This window comes from Lissotriton vulgaris, chromosome 3_1 (assembly GCF_964263255.1).
Source record: "Lissotriton vulgaris chromosome 3_1, aLisVul1.2, whole genome shotgun sequence".
Lineage (NCBI taxonomy): Eukaryota > Metazoa > Chordata > Amphibia > Caudata > Salamandridae > Lissotriton > Lissotriton vulgaris.
In genome coordinates, this window is record NC_141689.1 from 340,410,572 (window position 1) to 340,430,504 (window position 19,933).

General features: G+C 42.7%; 1 protein-coding gene across 2 annotated transcripts in view; it reads right to left on the bottom strand.

Moving 5' to 3' along the window:
* NUP155 (nucleoporin 155) overlaps positions 1 to 19,933 on the bottom strand; it is an 871,946-nt gene that overhangs the window by 322,461 nt on the left and 529,552 nt on the right. For both annotated transcript variants that reach the window (XM_086960546.1, XM_086960547.1), the window contains one exon: positions 1,969 to 2,122. In XM_086960546.1, coding sequence (XP_086816672.1) covers positions 1,969 to 2,122 — 154 coding nt within the window. The remainder of the gene's footprint in view (positions 1 to 1,968; positions 2,123 to 19,933) is intronic.

Sequence of the window (19,933 nt, forward strand, 5' to 3'; positions counted from 1 at the left end):
CACCGTATTCAATTTTAAACCGTCAATTAAAAGTTTTCATTCTAATACAAAGTTAAAAATGGTTTTAAAAATTTGTAAAAATTATAGCATACAAATTCATTTGGCAGAGCTTTACATAAAATAATCATTTCCTGTACTGAATTAATTCTACATTTAGTGTAAACTGGTTGTAAAAACCTTTTTTTTGCCTTTACCACTTTCGAATTTGGGCAGGTGAACAGTAAATGCTCCAAGTCCTGCTCTCCACCATTACATAAATTACAAATAGTGCTTTCTTTTGAGTGCCACCTGGATGTAACTTTTTACAGGAAGCATTCCAAATCTGAGCAGGACAATCGATTTACTGGTCCCGTGGCTTAGGTTAAATTTAATATACTGTTGAGGTTTCTTAAAAACGATAGATTCTGCGACATTTTTATATAAAGGCAATTTAAAACAGTACTGAGAGTCAATATTAAAACTAAGTCTTGGAGTAAAGTGCTTTAAAATGAGTTTCAGCTGGGCAGGTGTCCAGGATAGTAACAAATTAATGTTAGTCTCTGATAGCTTGAAAGCGGTTGAAACATTTCTTGAGAATACACGTTTCGACGATTCACGTTCAAATGTTTCTATTTTGAGCAAGGATCTGAGCGTTCCTTCTTCCGCGTGGAGGAGATTGTACGTCCACCTGATGATATTGGCAATTCCTCGGGCATAGGAACTAGTTAGTGAATACTCAAGTCGGAGAGCTTGTACTGGTACCGCCTGGGACAGCTTTGTTAATTTACGTAGGATCTTTCCTTCTTTTAGATCTAAAAAGCTCCATTGGCTTGTTGGTATATGTTCGAGGGTGTATGATAATACTGGTGGAATCTTAGCGCTATATACCTTAAGCATGGAAAAAAAGTGTCTTTGTCCAGATGCTGCGTATAACCGTGAAAGTGCTCCCACATGCACGTCGGATTTCCAGGTCAGATTCAGAGTATGGGGCCTATTCTGTAGAGACTTAGTGAAGATTCGACCCAATTAGGTATATTAGTTTACCACGTCCACCCTTTTTCCCCTAGGGACCAATTGAATTTGGTGCTCTTTTTCCTTCCTGTGAATGGGACTACTTTTGTTTTCGCAATGTTCGGTATTAGATCATTTTCCTCTGTATATTTGTGGAGTACCTGAAGGCTCCTTTGCTAGCCAAATGGGGTTAGGTCTAATATAATTACATTGTCTGCATATAACATAGTATGTATTTTATGGGAGGCAATTTTTGGTGGAAAGTTGCATATCTGCTGAAAATGCTGAGGCATATCACTAAGATAAAGGGAAAACAGTAGGGGAGCAAGAAAGCATCCTTGCCTAAGGCCGTTTGGAGTTGGGATAGAACTAGTAAGACCCTTTTCCCTTCCCATTTGAACTTGGCACCAGGTGTTTGTATGTAGTGATATTAATATGTGTAGTAGTTTGTCCGGGATACCCATTTTGCTAAGTTTTCTCCAGAGTGTTCCTCTATCCACTCTGTCGAATGCGGTGGAAAAGTCAATAAAAGCAGCATATACGATCTGGGATTTAATGGTCACATATTTATCTAGGATGGTTTGCAACACAGCAATATTGTCGTCACAGTCCTTTCACAACTTTCCTCTGCTTAACACAAACCAAACAATAGGATTGAAGATGTGCGAAGATAAGTCTAGTCTGCATAAAACCCAGAATGTTTAAGAGAAATGGAGGGAATCGGCAAATGCGAAAAGGCAGAGAAAAGGTCAGAAATACTTGTTAACAGATCTGTTCCAGGCAAAGTTTTTAGCACCGGATGGCCAAGGACTTTGGCTGCCAATTTTCATTCAACATGTCTCTGCTATAAAGATTATGGTGGGTATTTCTGTCATTACAAAACAGTGATATGTTTTTAATATATCAAAAGGTTAGGAAATTACAAGAAGAAATAACCATGCTAAGAATGTACTTGAAATGTTTACAATAAATCCTTACATGTTGTTCTGCTTCCTCGTTGCTCAGCATATTGGGATCCAAGGAGAGTACTGGAGGGCCAGGTTTCTTTGGCACACTTGGAGACTGAGGTGCAGCTTTGCTTTGGTTCACAAGTTCCTGGAGTGTATCTGTGATGCACTTATACCCATTTAATCTAAAAAGCAAAACAATTGAAGAAATTCATTACCCACAAACAGTCTTTCTTTACCATCTTCACTTATGCATATTTACGCAGCATAACATTTTTATGGGTATATAAGTAGAATTAATACATAATCAGTAACAATGTAACCAATGACTATTAACCTCCATTACAGATTGACAACGTTGAAATCATACCAAATATGCCCAAGCAAGTTCAACATTTTCAGAACAAATCACAGAAGGTGTAACTAGTGTTGCTCTAAGCCGCCATGTTTCTGTCAGGGAAAAGGGTTATTTAAGGTAAGTCAGGATGACGGTAGAAGGGCAATGAAAATTACTTCTCATTAGGAACGATGTCTATGAAGGGAGACAACTTCCAATTTTATATTTGCCTCTGTGGATTCTGAAATCCTTGAAGGGGTTCCGTATAGAAGTGATGGCCAGACCATTAATAAGGGAATAACCTGTATCCAAGGATGTGTTCAGCACGGAAATGCCAAGCACTCAAACGCTTCTACCATTCTAGCCCAGAGAGAAAGCTAACAAATAAGTGAAGGAAAGAGCAAGTCTCCCTCTTACAATGTCTATTGCAGGGGAGCTGCCAATGGAAATAGTGGTCTTTCCATGATAATGTCAAATATTATTATAAGTACATTTTAATAGAGTTCTTAATACCACTGTTTTACAATTTCTAAGTGCTTTAATGTAGGAGCACTACTATCATTTCATTTAATACTTTTCAATGTATTCACAAGGAAAGATATAAGAGAGAGCTGGCCACGAGTAGAAGTTGTACTCTGAAGGCGTTTTAAAAATGTCAAAAGAGAGCACTTACAGTCAAAGGACATTTTGCCCCACTTTGTTAAATTGATTATCAGGAGGCGGGGTATGGCCACGTCATAGATGACCGCCCTCTAATAGGATCTGAGAGGAATGCCCTGCAAAACATCACAACATGTGTCCTATTCGCTCTACACCTATGGAGCTGGAAAAGATTCACTTCATTTAACACGAGAGAAGACTTGTGCAGTATTTGAAAGCAGCTTCAACAGCTGCGAGATATGTGATCATCACCCAGTGCAGAGATTCAAGCAGACACATCCTGAGTCCTTCACATGGAATGCAGACAAAGCGAATCCAAGCAGTCTAGACTGCACCGACAGTACAGCTCCAGGGGAACACAAAGTTTGCCATTCTGGTGAGAGGATTGCCGGAGCAGCAATACATTACAGTAAGCCGCCTCCAGCACCACTATACTGCATTGAGCTCTACATCCCCACAGTCCCTGACCAGAACTATTCCTAGCCAGATTGCCACCACCTGACGCGGTCACCTCCTTCTATAAAGATTTACAGACACATACGGAGGACCAGGTACATGGTGATCCTCCATCTTGGTTTGGGATAGGAGGTGGGCCTTGTATTCATATGCTGGGTGCATGAACTACATCCATGTTCACATGAGACCTGAATCTCGTGCCCTTCATAAGAAGTCGAAAAGGACCCAATAACCACATCTCTTGTTCGAGGAACAATACTGGGCAATATATTATGGCCCAACAGCTTCATGTCACTGATTGGGAACCTTTATGCTTAGTTTAAAGGCCTAGAAGCGAATAAATCTCTGGCAGAAAAGTGTCTACACAATTATTGTTCTCTGAAGCAACTCAATCTGGCTACAAGAAAACCTCTCTATTGGAGAGCGACTTCTCCATGATGAAAGTGGCTTTAGACACTCTAATGAAGGAACTGATGGAAATCAATATAGTTGAGAAGTCTACAATAATTACAAATAAGGAGCTGAATTCCCTTTATACAGAAATTACAGCCTTCCGCCTGCAACCAGAAAGATCTGAGGGGCTGATAGGCGCCCTTGAATCCATAGTGTTGAATGCTCTGACTGGGGCAACAAAATTCTGAAACCACAAAAAAAAAGTCAGAGTTGGAAGAAAGAAGTAGACATGACAATATACGTCTAAACGGCATCCCTGAACCTGATGAAAAAGACATGTTGAGTTTTTAAAAAAACTTGGTCCCAACACCTCAATAGGGATATTTCAAGGTTTTCAGGCAATGTTAAAAAGAAAAAAAATTACTCGAGGCCTATGTTACCTCAGGCATCAGCAAGCACACTGAATCCTCCAAACAGCAAAGAGCGGCTGATTTCTACTTCAAGACTAACCTTGCCCAGAAGAAATATATTGCACTGAGCCTCAGACTTAAACACCATGATCTTCAATAAGGCCTACTAGACCCTCCTCTAATGCTCAGTAACAATAAACAGCAGACCTAAAGAATGTCATGACACACAAGAACTTAAAACATTTCTTGACTCCCTAGACCATGCACCCATAACATCCAAAACACCTACTCAGGATACTTGCCTTCTATTAAATGCAGCTGCAAACAAACCTTCTTCCAAAAATGGCTCTACCACTACATCTGCTCTGAAACACAAACAATCGACTAGCGATTACTATTCAGAATAAACCTTGCCATGGGGCAGAGAAAAATTGAGATCATCCTCTTAAACCTTGATCAGTTACGGTATGCCTCAGCCCATTCCTCCATACTGCTACAAGTGTTATCACAGAACCCTTCTTTTATACCTTTTTTTTATTGAGAATTCATGTGGTACAAAAAAGAAATATGATGTACAGAGGAATCAGATGAATGATACAGCGAATCTTCAAAATGTTAGAAAATTACGTCATATTAAAAAAACAATTCATGAAAAAGCTTCACAGACAATCCATTAAAAGACATATATAAATAAATATATACATATCCATATAAATATGTATAAAGCTAGCAGACTAAACAGGGGGGGTGGGGGAGAAGGGGGTGGGAGCTTTTCAAGTACTTACAAGGTATCCATAAAATATATTCAGAACAATTTTATTTTATTTTTTACAAACATAGGATTTAAGTCCCCACAAACCCAGGCCTAGTTAATTATAATTGGCCCTCCCTCCAGGCTTTCAGGGGAGCCCAGATTTTACATCCAAGATCCCGCAATTTCCTACCCTTGTACAAATACAGTGCGGATTCAATATTATGGATTCCGAGGAGTCTAATCAGCCACATTTGAAAAGTTGGGGCATTTGAGTCTTTCCAGGCCGCCGCTAGCAGAATACGCAGTACAGCGACAGCAAAGAAGACTAATGCCTCTTTTTCACTATTATTAAGGCCAAGCTTACTATTGCTGCCGAGAATCATCACTGTCGGGGATAGACTGATCTTAGAGCCTAGCACCCTCCAGGAATTTCCACAATCTCAGTTTTGATTATACTAAGCTTCTTGCAGAAAAAAAACATGTGCAGGAGTTCCCCAGGCCCTTTCTGACACCTGGGACAGTTACTATCCGTCCTCACACCCCAATCATGTAATTTAGATGGTGTATAATACAGATTGAAAAGTGTTTTAAAATGCTGCACCTACATATTTGAGGACCGCAATATCTGTTTATCCAGATATAGGGCTTTATCTAGATCCACATCCGGGTCTTGCAATTTAACTGACCATGCGGCCTCATGCTTCTCAAGGTCGTCAGGCACCCTTTCAATTAGGTTCTGATATAAAATCCGAATCCTATTCCCACCTGTTACAAGACATTCAATCAAAGGGCATTGGGCGTGGATGGTTACATCAGGACTAGCAGCAATAAGAGTTTGCGAAACCTGGAGATACTTAACCCTTTCATGCTCATGACGAGCTCAGCTCGTCATGAGGCACGGTGCTCGTGTGCTCATGACGAGCTGACCTTGTCATGAACAATGTAATTCAAGCACTTTCAGCACAGGAGGGGAATATGCTCCGCAGCCAAGGTGTTAAAGCTTTGACCGCTAGATAGACCATACTTCTGCAGTATGGCAGCAAAGCTCATGATGCTACCATTCTGCATTACGTCGCCCACCGTCTGGATACCCTGCTGTTCCCAGAATTTCCATGCACCGTCCATACTTAGATTTGGAAAGTGACCTGATTTCCATAACGGCGTGTGCATGTTGACTCTGGGAACGTGTGGCCATTTCTGTAATTTCTTCCACAGATCCCAGGCGCTTATAGGAGCCTTGTACCAGGTTTTCTTAAAGAATCTGCGGCCAGTTTTTCTCAATAGTATGCCCACGGCTTCCTTTCCCATCAGTAATTCGTAAATTGATGGGATAACGTATAGATACGAGGATGGATCTTGAGTAGTTCTTTCGTTAGGTGCTGATTCAAATAGAATGGGCATCTGCGCCAGCAGACAGGCCCAGTGATAGAACCTTATGTTTGGGGCTCCTAAACCAACACGTTCCTGAGGGATTTATGAGTTTTGTTGACCGCCTGGTCTTACCATACTGCCATAAAAAGCTATTAAAGATAAACTAAATTTTTTTCAATACCTTCTCCTCAATCAAATATGGGATGGATCTAAACAGATAGAGAAGTTTGGGCAGCATTTTCATTTTTAGCACATTTGTCCTTCCTATGGACAAATGTAATACATCCATATGTTTCAAATCCATCTCCATTTTTTTGAGGAGTAGGTCAAAATTATCCTGAATAATTGAGCTTGTTGATGCATTAATTATTACCCCAAGATATGTCGCTGAGTCGACATACCTTTGATCTACTTTTACAACATCCTTTGAACATATTATCTGGGTTTTAGCCACATTAAGGCGATATCTAGAGTAGTATCCAAATTTCCTAGTAACTTCCACCAGAGTCTGCATAGTCTCAGCAGGCTCAGATGTAATCACTGCAAAATCGTCAGCATATGCTAGGATCTTACTCTGGAATCCGCTGGTGATCACTGGCTTGATTTAATGATTTCCCAGGATTTGCCTGACCAGCAGGTCGATATACAATGCAAACAAAATGGGCGAGCAGGGGCACCCCTGACAGGTGCCCCTAGTGACAGTGATCTTTTCTGAACTTTGGCCCATTATTGGCTACTGGATCGCAATACATAGCCTTTAAAGCCTTCAGAATTTTTGGGCCAAACCCTCTACCAATGAGGACATCCCACAGATACCGCCATCTGACGCGGTCGAACGCTTTCTCCGCGTCAGGGAGGATCCTAGCAACCCGCCTCCCCCCCACAGCATGAGCCTCGAACAACAAAATTGCTCTTCTGATATGTTCCGTTGTCCCTCTTCTGGGGATGAACACATGCTGCCAGGGGGAGACGAGGCCACCGATGAGCCTCGCCAACCGCGTAGCCAAGATCTTTGCATATAGCTTGTTATCTGAATTTATCAGGGAAATTGGCCTATAGGACCCAGGGCTTTCACTTGGCTTTCCCTTTTTATGGAAGACGACTATATTAGTGTCCTTCCATGATTCCGGTATTTTACCCGTACAAATGATCCCATTGAATAGATCTAGTAACATCGGAGCCACCTCGACCGATAGGCATTTGTACAGCTCCAAAGGGATGCTATCAGGCCCTGCGGCTTTACCGACAGCCATGTCGAGTAGAGCCTCCCGAATCTCACCAGCCGTTACATCTCGCTCTAGGTTTTCTAACTCGGACGATCCCAATTTGGGCCCTGTATCCGGATATCTGCCAAGTGGCCGCTCACCCCCTATTTCTTCATTGTACAGGGTTTGATAGAATTCTGCAAATACCGAAAGGATATCATGGGGCTCCACAAAATCCCGTCCATTTGCATGGATATTAGTTCTTAAATTTTTGGTATCATCTTATCTGATTCTCAGCGCCAGTGCCTTCCGGGCCTGCTCCCCCGTCTCATATAGTTTCCTCCTAGACGTCCAATATTCCATTGCCGCTTTCTCGGCCAGCTGTTTTTGTACTTCCGCTTTAATAAGACAGATACTAATTTGGCTCTCCTTGCCTTCCTTCCCTTGCCTTATGTCATGACAATGCTGTTCTTCTGCCTTAACGAAATCTGCTAGAAGCTTGTTCTTGCCGGCCTGCAATTTTTTCCTAGACTGAGCGGTATAACTAGTGACCTCTCCCCTGCTCCCAAACACAGTTCCTTGATGAGCTAAAGCGATTGGCGTCGAAGAATTCTCGAGCCCATTTCTGCAGGTATTCAACAAAAGGGGGATCAGCTAGGAATTTCCGATTAAATGTCCATGCCCGTTTTTTTCCAACTGGCCCTACACCATTATATCTAATTACCAAAGGGTTGTGGTCTGAGAGGACCTTGCGGAGCTTCCTAATATTAACCCTATTGATCTCTGCTGATGAGATTAAAAAATAATCCAGCTTGCTATATTTCTGATGGGGGCACGAAAAATATGTAATCCTGGATCATCAGATTCTTTTGCCCCCCAGACATCTATTAGCCCATGTGACTGCATCATTGAGCGGAGTGCCCGAGAAACCCTTTGCTTACTGCCCGTATATGGATTTGGAATTCTCTCGGTCAAATCAATATCTATATTAACCTCCCCACACACCTAAATAGGCAAGGGCCACGTTGACAACTCCCCCTCCAGTGTTTCATATACCTCTGGATCGTCCTGGTTTGACCCATATATCCCACAAATCGTTAAACCACACTCCAACTCAGCCAGAACCCATCTACCCCATGCATCTGATTTTAACTCGTTTAGCTCCCCCCAGCATTGTTTTGCCTAATAACGCAACCGCCCTTACTGTAGAGGTCTGAGAAGAACATGCCAAAATATCAAACCCACCAATCCTGGGAAGTTGTTTTTTCCCCCCAGGGTAGATGTGTTTCCTGGAGGCACAGAATATCTATGGGCTCAGATTTATTAAACTCTGTCAATCTAGCTCTCTTTCTCCAATCATTCAACCCCCCAATATTGATTGAGTATATATTAAGACTCAACATCCTTATTTTTTCCCAATAGTCTCCATGATCTTATCACCAAAGATTGAAAAAGAAGCAATTCCCATAGCATATACACTGTGTCCCCCCATAGCAGAGAAACAAATTTGTACCATGAATTCTCTTTTTTTAATGCTTTTTACCCCCCTGACCCAACCACCCAGTGACCCCCAACCCCACCCTGAAAGCCCGCCCCATCCTCCCTCCCCCCATTCCCCCCTACTCCCACTGGGAGCGCTCAGATCAAAGTCTGGGCTTGTGATGGGTGTGTGCAGTAGCGTGGTGGACCGGTGCAACTGCCATTTAAGACATATATATCAAAATTAGCATAACCGACCTCCACCCCTCCAACCCCCTCCAGACCCCCAGGAGAGAAGAGAAAAAAGAAAAGAAAAAAGAACAACTGCATAAATAGAAAAACAGTCAAGTAGGAAGTCAGAAAACCGTCTACCTAAGCCAATTATCAAATGTAAAAGAAGAGCTATTTGTAATTTTTCAAGTCCCTGGACCAGGACCAAACACTCTATTAAGCAATCTTAAATAGGTTACAGAGAGTGCAGGAACTCCTTTGCCTTTACTTCAGACCAGAAGAATTAAGTCCTGCTATCTCTCACTACCTTAAACTGTGCTGGATTAACTAAGTAGACCTGCATATGTTTATCTTGGAACGGCTTGATCAGCTGTCGGAGTCTCCAGCGCCTCTCGACCGTTGCATGGCACTAGTCCAGTCTAACAAAAAAAGGACACCCCCTCACCGGATCTTCTTGCATCAGGTCGGGCCTTTTCGAAAATCATTTGTCAGAGAATAAAGTTCCCTAGGAAGATGAGAACTGCGCTTGGCTTATCGCAATTCCCTACCCCTGAGCTAACTTTGAACGGGGTACGGTGGGCTCTCTGGATTTCCGTTGCCCAGTTCCATTCTGAGAGTTCCGGAAATGCTGCCTTGAAAAGATTTATCAAATAGGCCCTCATATCTGAGTCCTCCAGCCCTTCTGGAACCCCCAGTACCCGTAGGTTGTTACGCCTTAGCCTATTTTCCATGTCCTCCAGTTTCCACTGGATATCGATCACCTGGGCGCTCTGAGAGTCGACTTTATGTGAAGCTGCAGCAGTCTCTGTTTCGGTTGCCACAATCCGTTCCTCTAGATTGGTCACCCCGTCACCCACATTAGCATATGCCTTAGAAAGTTTTTGCACGACACCTTGCATCTTACGCATTGCTGCCTATGACTTTCGGGTATCCTGCCGGGCTTCTTCCCTGTGCGTGAAGATAGTCTGATAGATGACATCAAGGAGGGGAGGGTAGGTCGCAGTGGCCTCAGTATTGGGACTTCCCTGGAGCGGCATAGCTGAAGAATGGTCCCAGGTCAAACCCCGGGAGGTTTGTGCCGCGCCAGGATACTCCAGCAGTAATTGTGCGCGCTATAAAACAGCTTAACATAACATAACATAACATGAGCATACCCATGCCCCTGAGCAGCTGGTCTTTTAGCCGTACTAGGGGGGGTTCTGTTCCAGATCGCCATCAGACTCCAATTAAGACCCTTCGAGGGAGGAGCTCCTTTCGTCGTCAGACCATTCTGAGACTGGGAAAAAGCCCTCAGTGCTGTCCTTTTCTTTCTCCTGCTCTTTATCTTTATGGTCTGTTAGAGTAACTAGAGACATGGGGAAACATATCAATATACTCGCTTTCTCCTTGCCCCCATCTTTTGCCACATCTCCTTCTGTCACCCTTATTTGACCCTGATCCAACTCTTGCTGCCCAGCACTTGTCAATAAGGGTGCCTGCACCACTTGAAGTGTGTCTTTGCTAGAAGCTGCATTGACTTGCTCGACTAACTCCAGGGGTCTAAAATTCCCTGTACTGACTTTGGTCCCCCATATTCAGTCAAATCAGCGAGCAGGCCCACAGTCAGCTCTGGAATATCTTCTGCATCTAAATCCTCAGGCCGAGGGGTAGGCAGAGGGGTATGCAAAGGGATATGCGCAGCGCTGGTACCTGAAGTTTTGACCTCCTGAGGTGCTGCTGCCTGGATAGGAGTGGGGCACCACGGCATTCTTCTGATTTTTTCCGCTTCGTACCAGCAGTTCCGATATAGAGGGGGTCTGTCTTGATCGCGCCGCCACTTGTCTCCCCTTTTTTATTACTTCAGGTGAATCTCCTGATCCCCCCGCTGGTGGGCCGTCCATAGTAGAAAAGGTCTCTAATGGATCCTGCTGAGGCTCTCCCGTAACTGAAGCCAAACCTGGGGCCATCTGGGCAGCCTGTGCGGCCTGAGCTGCCTGGGCTTTCATTTTTGCATCAGCCGCTGCTTTTGCCGACTGTCCCGCTGTCTGTTTAGGTGCCATTATCGCTGTATCTGGAGCCAGGTGCCTTTTCCACCGCCGAAATCGACTGAGAACCGCCGACCGTTCCGCGCACTCTGTGGCGTCCTCGACTCGCTTCAGCTGACCGCCACGCCCACAGCGCCGCTGCCGCCGGACCCAGAGCGTCAGAGCAGCAACCAGCGGTCTAAGGATCCTAATCTCACTCGCCGAATGCCCAGACGCAGCGGCAACATCCGCTATCCCGCCCTGGCACAAGCGGTACCACATTGAGGTAGGTGAGTTAAGAAAAACAATCTTCTCCTGCTGGGGGGAGTCAACACATTTCAGTCGCACCGCATCCCCGCTACTGCTCCGCGGCTCCTCTCACACAGCCACCATCTTTTCTCCCCCAAGCACCTTTTCGGCGTATCTTTCTTCCTTAACCCTTCTTTTATACCTTACCGCAAAACAGGCTTTCCGCGCCACCAACTAAAATCGAACACCCCCCTCACTGGTCATAAACAAGCCATTCTCTATTTGGTCCTTAAACATCAACAGGAAAACAAATAATGCAGGACAGGGGGAAAAACCTTTCTAGCTCTCAGAAGACGGATATCTCACAAACTGTATCAGATACTCTAAGGAGAGAATCGGTGAGACATGTAATTTAACTTCATGCCCCCGCCACAAGAACGATGCAGCATAGCAGATACAAAACCTTATACAAAGATACAAGTTACAATATTATTTCACCTAACAGTAAATGTACAAAATAAATGGATAGACCCATATTGCATGTGCACATTTATAAAAACAAAAAATGCAGAACCACTCCCTAATTATGGACTCTGTATATAACCCCCCAGCCACCCCAACATTTCCAAGTTAGTCTTTTCCTCACAACTTAACAGTATTATGGCAGAATTATGTCGACTTTAAGTGATTAAAGGAGGAGACTGGACTATGGAGCCAGATGCAGTTTTCGATCGTTTAGGACTGTCAGACCTCCACAATAGACGAGACAGGTCTCTTCCATGAACTCTTAGACAATCCCTTTCTTACTGAACCATGGAGACTCCGTCACTCAACTGAGCAAGACTACACTTTCCTGTCCACCCCCACAGTACAGAAACTTACATAGATTATTTTTTTGATACACACTAACCTACTTCCGTCCATTTACAGCTGTAAAATTGAAATGGAAGGGATATCTGAAAACGCTCCAATATCAATTCATCTGGGCTTACAACTTCAATCACCAAGATCAAAGGCTAAAACACAGCTGTTGACCCAATTCAAAGACTACATGGCCTTTTGGTCTCAAATCAACTTTCTGTAGGGTCCTCACATATGCTATGGCCTGCAGGCAAAGCTTACCCATGAAGTATGATGCTTAGAGAGCTAACATGCTAACAAGAACCACAAGCAGTAGAAGGAATCACTTTTAGAAGCAGACCAATAGTGATACCATTCTGCTAAGGACAATGCCCTTATTTAACAACTACTGAAAAAAAATAAAGTTATGAAAGCTGTTCACATCACTAGTCGAAAAAGAACTACACTATCTCTGTGGCAGATAATACAAAGACAGAGAAAATGCAGGAAGAATGTTGGTACTACAGCTCAGGCAACAGGACACCCACTAAAATAGTCTGACAATTCTTAAGCTTCATTAAGAACGTATCACTCACCCCACATTTATTGAAAAGGAATTTTTCACATTCTATATCTCTCTATATACACCAGAATTCCAACCAGCCATAACTCTATAACTGATAAACAAACAAGACTAAAATTTTAAGACAAGAAATGGCAATTCACTTACTAGAAACGGAATTCCAAATAGATACCCTGTGTCCAGAGGTTGTGATCGTATCAATAATAGATATCCAAAGTCCACTAGATAGTACGCCCAATAAATCAGTTAAAAACCAAAAGAAATTTTAAATTACTCAATCAACAGCAAAAACCGGAATCAGTGTCAAACCATAAACACACTCCCATTAAATCAGAGAATATTTTAAAAGGAACAATTACTCGGGGCAATAGGAAACGACCACATACTCAAGATGGGAAAGAAAGTGATCCAGATAGATCGGAAACCAACTACCATCACCCCCGCATTACTCTCAGCTTTAGTTGCGATAAAGGAACGGCTAATTCAAGGGCTAGAAATCGCTATCAAGCCATGCACACAGAGAGCATGGGCCGGCTCTCAAAAAGCCTATCCAGACAGTAAACCGGAAGCGTCAGTGGGCAATAGTCACTGCGTTGGTCACTAGAAATATTTTTTATAGCACTATTAAAATATTTTTGAAAATAAAATTCTAAATCAATTTTTACAAAAAAAAATGCAATCGTGGCTAAAAGATGGGGATAGGCAACAAAAAGTTGATGGCTTTAAAAGGTTAAAACTGTTCTGAATATAAACATGCTAAATGAAAAACTCATGATTACTATCGGACCGTGCGCATGGTAACACTAAACCAGCACTCAAAACGCATGTCCAGAGAGTAAATAATAAATGCCAGAAGGCGTAACAAAAGCAGCCAATGTCGCGCAATGTCCACAGTACATCTGCCACGATTTGTAAATGCCTCCAGGACAGGTCTAGAAGAAAATATTTCACATTAAGGGTTAACGGATGCTATAAAATCATTGGCAATTGGTAAAGGTCCAGGGAAGGAAAAATTTCCTTTAGACTGCTACAAAATCACAACAGCTATCTCTGTCCCCCTCCTTTGGAAGTTCTTAGAGAAGCCATGGAAAAACAGGTCCAACCTTTTGACTTTAATAGGACCTTGATATCTTTAATTTCATATCAGGGGAAAAAATTCCCTAATGTGCATTAGCTATAGACCTTATCCCTTTAGATAATAGTGACATAATTCTAGCAACGGTCTTAGGAACACACTTGAAAAAGGTAATACCAGCTCGGATTTATAAAAAACAAGTGGGTTTTGGGCTGTGCCTCTCTTTGCGGAGTTGCCAAAGCACACTTATGTACTTCTTCTGGCAATAAAAGAATGACACCAGTGAAATGGCAGCCCTCTCCCTCGATAACGAGAAGACCTTTGATAGAATGGAGTGGGGCTACCTCTTTAGAACAGTGAACAGAGCAGGCACTGGCCTACATTTCAGAACTATGATGAAATGGCTATATGAAGGCCCTACTGCTAGGATCAGTTGCAAAGGGTTTCTATCCACTAAAATACACATCAGGAAAGGCACTTGACAAGGTGGCTCTTTACCCCCGTTACTGTTTCTAATTGCTTTGCATTCAAAAATTACAGGGGCAGTCCAACAACCCTGAGCCAGGGAGTGACAATTGATACACCTAACAAAAGGTTCAGGAACAGAAGTCACATAAATTGTATATTATATTAACGTAGGCTTCTTCAAAGGAAAAGGCTTAGAGTTAGCACCAAGTGATATGAAAGCTGAAAAAATAGAAAAAGGAGGCTACCACCACACCAAAAATGATACCCTCACCAAACAAAGGTAATACATAAAATCACCTTTTATTAAAAACGGAAGACCAACCAAACGATAATGGATGGCTGTCAAATCAGTTCCAACTCTAAATAGGAACAAAAGTTGGAATTAGTCAAAATGTACGAGCCCAAATAAACAAGACTAAAATTTAAAGACAAGAAATGGCAATTCACTTACTAGAAACGGAATTCCAAATAGATACCCTGACAGCCATCCACTATTGTTTGGTTGGTCTTCCGTTTTCAATAAAAGGTGATTTTATGTATTACCTTTGTTTGGTGAGGGTATCACTTTTGGTGTGGTGGTAGCCTCCTTTTTCAATTTTTTCAGCTTTCATGTCACTTGGTCCTAACTCTAAGCCTTTTCCTTTGAAGAAGCCTACATTAATATATGTAATTATTTTTGTTGTACAGCTATGTAACGCTCAAGCAAACTCAAGTCCTGATGATGACTGTACATTAATTCAGCTGTCGAAACGCCGTTGACGCTTTTTGTAGCCATAATCTGTTTGAAGGGCACACTATTTCTGTTTTTGCTGTTTCTTTCTACATGTAATCTTTTTTTGATAAGCCACTGGTTTGATTTATGATATGTTTGTTTTTTTGTATACCAACATTTTGTCTCAAGCGTAATTGTTCTTTTTAAACCTTTCATAATATGTATTAAATTATAATGTTTTTTTAAATTTGCACACATTCTTTTTTTAATACATGATCTTATAGGCTTCTTTTCTCTTCTTTCCCTTTCCCCTTTTATACTTTTTATTGTATACATTAAGTTGTACAATTTATGTGACTTCTTTTCCTGAACCTTTTGTTAGGTGTATCTAATTGCTTTACAGCCTCTAGCAATAGTAGTTAAATCAATAGAGGCCATTACGGGCATTCCCACTGCAGCAGGACAGTTAAAGCTAATGTTACATGAGGATGACATTCTGTTGACTCTCCCTTACCCAGAACGTCAACTCCTGCTCTAATGCCCACCATTTGAATATTTCAATAGTCTATGGTTAATAAAAGGACTAAAGCAAGAGGGAAGCCCTACTCATGTCTAAATACACCAACTATCTCCTTGGGTGGCTAACCCTTCAAATGGCTAATCTCAAAACTAAAATATTTAAGAATTTTAGTTAGTAGAAATATCCAAACTATAGTGCAGGAGAATCTGGACCAATTATTAGAGCAAAAGCAAAGAGAGTTCCTCAAGTGGGATAAGCCATTGCTCTCAATATGAGGTAGAGTACAGACAATAAGAATGGTGGTGACTCCAAGATACAACTATGTCCTTGTCATGAAATCATTCACTGTTCGTTTACACCAGAGAAAACTAGAAGGTTGAATCAAACCATATACATAGCAAGGCCACATCCCACAGCTTGCACCACCAGTTTACATGCCACAGCCATTACAGGTGGCATATGCTTTCCAAAAAATTGAAATATACTGCATGGCCCAACACCTCTCACAACTTCCATATACCACTTCAACTCAGACTTGAAAACACCTGACTGGGTTCTTATAGAGTCATATCCAAATCAACGTGATCTTCCCTAAAATGCTCTACTCTTGAACATCTCTTAGATGCTCAACAAACAAACTTGATCATAGCAGTATCGATCAAGGACTGGAACCAAGGTCATAAACATCTAGGTCAAAATGAACGTGGGAACTTCCCGACCACAATCAAACCTAACAGAAGCCTACTGATTGAAGGTCACTCACTTAACTGGCCTAAGTGGCAAAGATGTGGCCTAGGCAAATATTTAACATTTAAGAATTGTAGATCCCTTGAAACCATTTGCCACTTTTCAAGCTGAATTCCACCTTGATCAGAAGCAACTGTGGAAATACCTTCAATGCAATGGTGTCTCCTAAAAGCCATGGAATCACACCTGCTCAACTTACAAGAATCTACTCTTCATTCCTACCCAACTAAACAGGGAAGGAGGGGTTGTAACAGGAATTTTGTCTTGGACCTGTAGAAAACACTTATAGACCTCTACAAATTTATAAAACACAAATGCCAACAAAAACTATCCAAAAATGCTTTGTGGAAGATTTGGGAGACCTTCTCTATAACCATGACAGAAGCGTAAGTTAATCCAGACTGGATTTTAGCTACTTCATGAGTATACTGGCGCTGGTCTCCAAAGAAATTTTACAGAGCTAAACTCTCTGGATCCTCCACAGCTTGGAGATACCAAATGTCGACATGAGATATGGTTCACATACTCTGGTAATGCCCCATTAACCCTTTCCATGCGACGGACATCCGGCAGCTGGAATGCCCGTTTTTTTTAACGGCCTTTTTGTTTCGCGTCGCTCCCCTTTGCTCCCCTTGGCCACCAGGAATTTTTTTATGTTCTTATTGTGTTTGGAGGGGCAATGTGTGTAGTTGGTTGTGCCCACCTTGGGGGGGCCAGATCGGGTAATTATTTTTAAAATAAAAATATGCGTGTGCCCACTGGGCCACCAGGGATTTATAATTGTTTTTAAATGCCATTTGTGTGTCGGGGAGCGGTGCCTTGGGCAAGGGTCGCTCCCTTTGGATGAGCAATATATTATTGGGGTGCGCCTCTTCGGCAAGGGTGCCTCCCCTTTGGGAAGCATTTATTTGGGCCGTTTATGATCCCCAAGATGGGAAGATTGACCCAAATAAACAAGTAATTTTATTGTATGCCTACTAGGCCACCAGGGCTTGTTTGGACAAGGGTCGCCCCCCTGAATGGGGTGAATATTGTGGCCGTTTCTGCAGATCGGCCAAATGTTTTCAGGCCCATCTGTTCCTTGGGGGGCAGAAGCCACTAAACACCAAGGCTTTTTAAATGTTGATGTTGGGGAGTGACTCTTGGGCAAGGGTCGCTCGCCTTTTATGATGGTGAATCTTTTGGCTGTTTCTGCTCCCCAAGGGGACAGATCTGCCTTATGCTTTTAGGCCCACCTACTAACTTTGCTTAGCTGGTGGATAGTGTGTTGAGTAGTGCATTATTTGTTTATGTGATTGTAATGTGTTTTTTCTGCTTTTTATTCTAGTGCAAAGCTTTTGATTATTGTTTGCAGTTTCGGCAGTGGTTGATCTGCAGTTTTGCTTAGTTGCATTTTTTTGATAAGAAAAACATTTTTGTTGTATTTACTCCAATTGAGTATTAATGTCATGCATTAATACATTTTTTTAAGTGGTGTCATAATAGCAGCATATTTAGTTAGTGTTTTGTGCATGAAATTCTTTGCGATGTGTTTTGCATTGTCGTCCGTGTAATTTTCTTTTTTTTCTTCTTGTTAGTGGGATACTGTTGGTCTTTATTGTGTCTGTGCAGAGTGGTATAGTGTTGGAGTATATAGGTCTTTGTGATAACGCTACATTTTGCTTATTTCTATTTTTTACAAAGGGTTTATTGTTGTAAACTTGTTTGACAAGTTACCTTTATTAGTAAGCATTATGGCATGTAGTAGAATTACTGCTCAGCAGGTGGTTGGTATGCTTCTTGAATCTTCCTCTGAGCAGGATTATGAGAGTGTAACAAGGAACCCAGTACCCAAGGGGTGGACCAGGAAATGGACTGGTGGACTCACAATGATTCGGATTCCCTTCCTCCTTCTCCGCAGGACGAACAGGTTCCATGGCAATCAGCGTCAGGGAGAAACATGTACGGCGCCTTTAACTGGTCGACTGAATCCAAGGAAGACCCCTTCCTCCGTGACGTCAGCTTCGGGGCATTGGTCAAGAACAAAAATATCCCAGGGTTGGCGTGTGACATCACCGAAGAGGAGCGGAGACCGGGAGAGTGCGCGGAGAAGAGCTGGAGTGTTCCAGGAAACGAGGACAAAGGGCGAGGAAGAGAAGTAGACGGGCCGCAAGGTGAAGCAGACGAGCCAGGAGGCCAACGGAACCGCGCTGCGCCGTGCCACACTCCCGAGGGAGGAGTGTGGCTCAGACAGGTACGGGACAAGTTGGCAAGTTGGGTGGGAAGTCGTGTAGTCCCGCGTTAGCCAGTACACCCTCTTCCCTGTTTCCCGATTCCTATTTCCCTCCACTTCCTGTCCCCTATCTACCCTCACCACTAAACACAGAAGCGGTAAAGCGTCACTACGGAGGTGTCCCTTCACTACCCCGGTTCCCTCGGGTTACCAGCAGAAGCGAGGACATCATTTTAATTGGTCCTTTATTTGTTTCTTTCCCTTTCCTGTCACCACGAGAGTCCGGCACCAACAACCCGAGGAGCCCAAACAGAGGGTGACACCGTGTCATAAGGGACGTTTAACTAAAGAGGCACCACGGTTCCAGCCGAGTTTGCAAAAGAAAGACTGACATTCCGTAAAAAGAAACTGTATATGAAAATAAAACCCGCTTTACCAAAACTGCGTTCTCAGCCTGTTCCTGACTCCCCGTTACAGAGACTGACAGTGCGTCTGAGGGAGAAGAGAGAGGGGAAGATTCAGGCAGTGAGTTTTCTTTCCACGTGGAATCATCAGATGATTAAGCTACTCTCAGTGCGGATGAAATGCCCATTTTAGAGGAGGACACTGATGTGCCAATGGTGCAAGAGGCATCTGGATTGCAGCCTGGGGCTTTAAGGCTTCCCATTGGAAGGACTCTGGGTTGATCCAAACATGGTGCAGCTGCCTTTAGTGGTGACGCAGGGTGTAGAGTGGATTGTGAAAATATTTTGCCTATACAGTTTATTCAGTTGTTCATGGATGATGTATTTTTGGGTGCGATTGTTGAGCAGACTAATTTGTATGCTAAACTGTTTTTGAGGGACAACAGTGCCAGACTTAGGCCCTGCCTTAGAGCTACCCGATGGACTCCCACAAATCTGGATGAGATGAAGTTTTTGGGGGTGACTTTTTTGATGGGCTTGATAAGGAAGCCGTCCATTGCTTCATATTGGTTTACCAGTCCCTTGATGGCAACGGCCATATTTCCTGCAATTATGAGTCGTGATCGGTATTTACTTTTGCTTCGGATGCTGCATTTTGTTGATAATGCTTTGGCGTTGCCATGAGATAACCCTGACTGTGACCACCTTTTTAAGATTCAGCCTGTTCTTGATCACTTTGTAGATCAATTTTCAGAGATCTATACTCCAGGCAAAGAAATATCTGATGATGAGTCTTTGGTCATGTTCAAGGGTCATTTGGTTTTAAGGCAGTACATTCCATGCAAGAGGGCATTAAGAGGGAATTAAGATGTATATGTTGTCCGAGA